The sequence below is a fragment of the Cebus imitator genome, unplaced genomic scaffold, assembly GCF_001604975.1.
Source record: "Cebus imitator isolate Cc_AM_T3 unplaced genomic scaffold, Cebus_imitator-1.0 Scaffold125, whole genome shotgun sequence".
Lineage (NCBI taxonomy): Eukaryota > Metazoa > Chordata > Mammalia > Primates > Cebidae > Cebus > Cebus imitator.
Genome location: NW_016107440.1, coordinates 2,656,103 through 2,660,351, shown reverse-complemented (window position 1 = coordinate 2,660,351; position 4,249 = coordinate 2,656,103). Strand labels below are relative to the sequence as shown.

At 42.1% G+C, this 4,249-nt stretch overlaps 1 protein-coding gene across 3 annotated transcripts in view; it reads left to right on the top strand.

Annotated features, from left to right (window-relative positions):
• Positions 1–4,249, top strand: part of INTS9 (integrator complex subunit 9) — a 122,806-nt gene that overhangs the window by 103,315 nt on the left and 15,242 nt on the right. For all 3 annotated transcript variants that reach the window (XM_037742685.1, XM_017540494.2, XM_037742684.1), the window contains one exon: positions 549–609. In XM_037742685.1, the coding sequence (XP_037598613.1) occupies positions 549–609 (61 nt within the window). The remainder of the gene's footprint in view (positions 1–548; positions 610–4,249) is intronic.

The following is a 4,249-nucleotide window of genomic DNA, read 5'->3' as shown; positions in this document are numbered from 1 at the left end:
AAAAAAAAAAAAAAAAAAAGAATGCATGTACAAAAACAGAAGCCATGTGTCAAGGTAGATCACATTTTTTTATGAAATTGATCACAACTAAATGCAATATGGCATCTTGGATCCTGAACAGAAAAGGGGCATGATTGGAAAAACTAGTGAAATCTGAGTGAAGTCTGGAGTTTAGTTGATTGTCCTTTCCTGATGTTAGTTTCTTAGTTAACAACTCTGCCACTCATATCAGATGTCACCTCTGGGGACACAGGGTGAAAGGTACATGGGAACTCTGTACTGTCTTGGCAGTTTTTCTTTAAATCTAAAATTATTCCAAAATAAGTTTATATTTTAAGAAAAAATGTATTGAAGAATTCTAAAGTTTAAAAAAGTGCTCACAAGGTACGTCTGTGTTCTGTAGTCACTGGCTTTCATTCACAGTGAAATTTACTGGCAAATTTTTAAATAAACTTCAGTATTTAATATTTGCACTGCTGCCACTAGGTGGCAACAGATGCCAGCGTGTACTCTTCCTCACATGCTGATGTGTTTTTCCTCTCCAATAGGCTTTGTCACAACAAACAGAGTAAGGTGTATCTTCCAGAACCACCTTTTCCTCATGCAGAGGTAAGAAAACAGAATCACTGGGACATGGGAAGGAAGCAGTGTGGATAACCTGATGCAGGTGCAGACAGCAGGTTGCAGATAAAATAGATCCCTAACTAAACCTGTAGACCGCTTTGCCTCCCAAGTCAGACACAGGGAACTATTTTAACTCCAGCTTCGCTTGCTTTCCTCCTGTTAACACTTTCTCTTGCACACGGGGACCACAGAATTGTTTCAGACTTGGGATTTGGGGGATTTGGGAATATACTTCCTGGTTGAGCATCCCAAATTTGAAAGTCTGAAATAAGAATGCTCCCGTGAGAATTTCCTATCACGTTGGTGCTCAAAAAGTTCAGACTCTGGAACATTTTGGGCTACGGATGCTCAGCCTGTACTACATTCATGGAGTTTCATAGCCTGCCTCTGTTCTCCTGACTGCATGAGGAATTATATTTTGATATTTACTACTACTTTTTTTAATTGGATATATTTATTGTCAGAGGGTTCTTTCTAGTTACATCAGTCATATGTGTACATTTTTAATGATGAAAATAACATTTACAGAACGAGTGGGCATTTTCCATGTAGCTGAACACCCAGCTTTGTTATCAGGTTCTTTTCACCAACGGTATATTAAAAACATCTTCCTGTGTCTCACGTTATTATTTCTCCCTAATATTCCATGGCAAGGCATGAACTTACTACAGTGAAGCTAACAAATAGTAGTTACTCCCCATTTTGGGTTCTATTTTCACTCAGAGATTGTCTAAGTTGATATCACCAGGAGCCTGAGGTGGGAGGATCACTGGAGGCCAGGAATTTGAGACCAACCTTGACATCATGGCAAAACCCTGTCTCTACAAAGGAAAATACAAAAAACTAGCCGAGCATGGTGGCGCGCACCTGCAGCCCTGGCTACCCTAGGCTGGGGTGGGAGGATCACCTGAGCAGAGGGAGGTCGAGGCTGCAGTGAACTGCAGTTGTGCTAGTGCACACCAGCCTGGCTGACAGCGAGACCCTGTCTCAAAAAAGAAAAAAAAATTAAAATTTTTGGTAATAGTACTGAAATATGCTCAAATGCCCATCAACAATAGAATGGATTTTGTGGTGTAATCACACAACACCTTACATCACTGTTCCAATTATATGCAATGTAGGTAAACTTCACAAACATAATGTGAGTGAGAGATCCAGATATAGAACAGTAGACACAGTAGTGACAGGAAGCGGACAAAGAGGGGTTTCTGAGGAGTCATAATGCTTTATTTCTTGATGTCCATGTGTTCACCTTGTGAAAAATCAAGGTAAGCAGAGTTAGATATTAAAAAAGTGAAGTCTGGAATGAATCCTGTGCTGTTGGATAGAATTGATGGTATTAGTGTGGACTATTTGCTGTATATGTAGATAGACACAGAAGGAAATATACTTGTGCGTGTGTGTATATGTATGTACCTACACATACGTATCTTCCAGCTCTGGCCACAGAGAGGGCCTGGGAGCAGTGACATGCCACCAACTGAGAAACACATGTAGCTCCCAGGTGTTGGTTTCTAGCTGCCGTTCTCCACTAAAAGGAACCAGGCCTCTTTGGAAAATACAAGATGAGGCTGGAAGATCGTGTTGTGTGCTCAGAGAATGATGGAGACATGTCAGAAGCCACATCTGAGATCACTGGAACATCAGAATCAGTAATGCTAGTAATGAATATAATCCATTGAATAACAGAAACTCCCGCATCCATGGTGCAGTAACCGAGTATCTAGGAAAGAGGGGAGAGTTCTTCCAACACTAAACTCACATAATTAGTGTAGGAAAGAACCGTAGAATTAGAAAATCACCATTTGGCAGCCACCACAGTAACAATTTATTCCTGCAAGAAACACCAGTGGGTGCTAAAACCAATAGGTGAAAATTTTATGAAGAACTAGATAATTTGTAGTCCCAAAAAGTATGTCCCCACCAAATTTATGTTTATTACAAAGAAAGAAATAGTAACTGGAGTTTTGACAAACGTGACATACATGCAGTCAGCGTTAACGTCGTCAGTAACTGGACTGACATTGTGTGGCTCTTAACGCATTTACTGAGAAAACACAGCATGATCTCTGTGATCGTTCTCCTAAAAATGCCTCACCTGAATCTATTCATGGAGCTGAGCATTCAAACCGAAGTTGAGGAGGCTCAACAAAATAACTGACCTGTACCCTTTGAGAATGTCAGAGACCCAGAGGACAAGAAAGACTGAGGAACTGCTGAGAGAATAAAGAGATGTGACAAATAAATGCAGTCCTTGGCCATGGGCTGGATTAGGAAGTGGAAGAAGGATCTGGTTTGTGTCACATTAGGAGCATCGATAAGAGGTGGTAATGCTGGGATTTAGTTGTTTTGTTTTAGAGTTAACTGTTTAACACGTATTTCAACAAACGTCTAAATGCAGCCACCTTTTTCATACTGTAAAGGATGGGTCTTTTATGAACCACTGGATGCCCAGGAGAAGGTTTTGAAGGAGTTATTTTTTAGTCCTAATAGACTAAATATTATTTCAGCAGCTGGGGTTTTTGCAAGCTGTGTCAATGCTATCGTGAAATGCAGGCTAGAAATATTATAAAAATGTCAGAAAATTAAGTGTGGCAAAACATTTTGTGTGGATTTGGCTCTTGAATGTCTTTTCCTACCCTTGCAGTTAGCCTTGCTGTCAACCTTGTTTTCTAAGAGTGTGATCACATTCTAACCAAGCACCTGTCACAGATGACCTGGTACCATTTCAAGTAGGAGTGTGAGTAGACTGTGGTCGCACCATCAGGGTTCCTGAAGTGCACTTGTCACTGTTAGGGCACGAGGGAGTCGACCCTTGGTATTGTTACCACGGCCCATGAGAAATGATGGTCCCGTCCTGAGTACTGGTAACAAATTGCTGTTCAGAATTCCTGCCCACAGCTTCATCTCCTCTGGTCAAATACAGTAAGTTGGCTAGAAAGGTAGATCCAATTGGCAACAAATGATGAATTTATCTTAGTTTCCATGCATTGATCAGAGCTACAGGAACTATAGATAATGCTTAAAAGTTACCGGAGTGTGCAGAGACCTGCTGCTATTCTTAGAAGCGCATTCATCATCATGACACCTCCGGATACAATAGACTCCTTTTGACAGCCGCTCACCCATTTAACTGAGACAACTAATGATTTGGGCCATATAGGTTATAAAAAGAATGTCAGTTTGACTTGCAGACTACCTGGAAGGAAAGTGGGAATTCGACGTTTGCTCCATCTTTACTATTCCTATCCCACCCAAGCACGTGACAGCGGATGAAGATCTCTGGGATAGCGTTAGTGTCTTCCTAATACAACCAGGTCTCTAAGTAAAGGTTAGATCTTTCAGGTGAAGAGAGTTTGGCTTCTGTTGGGGGCGTGTCCCATTCTAGCCACATCCCCACTGTTAGGGCGATTTCATTTCCACTTCAAGGTGTCGGCCAGGGCCCTCTCATGCTGGATGGGCGGCCACAGGATCGAGCCTGTCACGGGCCATTGCTTTATCCATGAAAGAGTATCTCAGGCCGGGCGCGGTGGCTCACGCCTGTAATCCCAGCACTTTGGGAGGCCGAGGCGGGTGGATCACGAGGTCAAGAGATCGAGACCATCCTGGTCAACACGGTGAAACC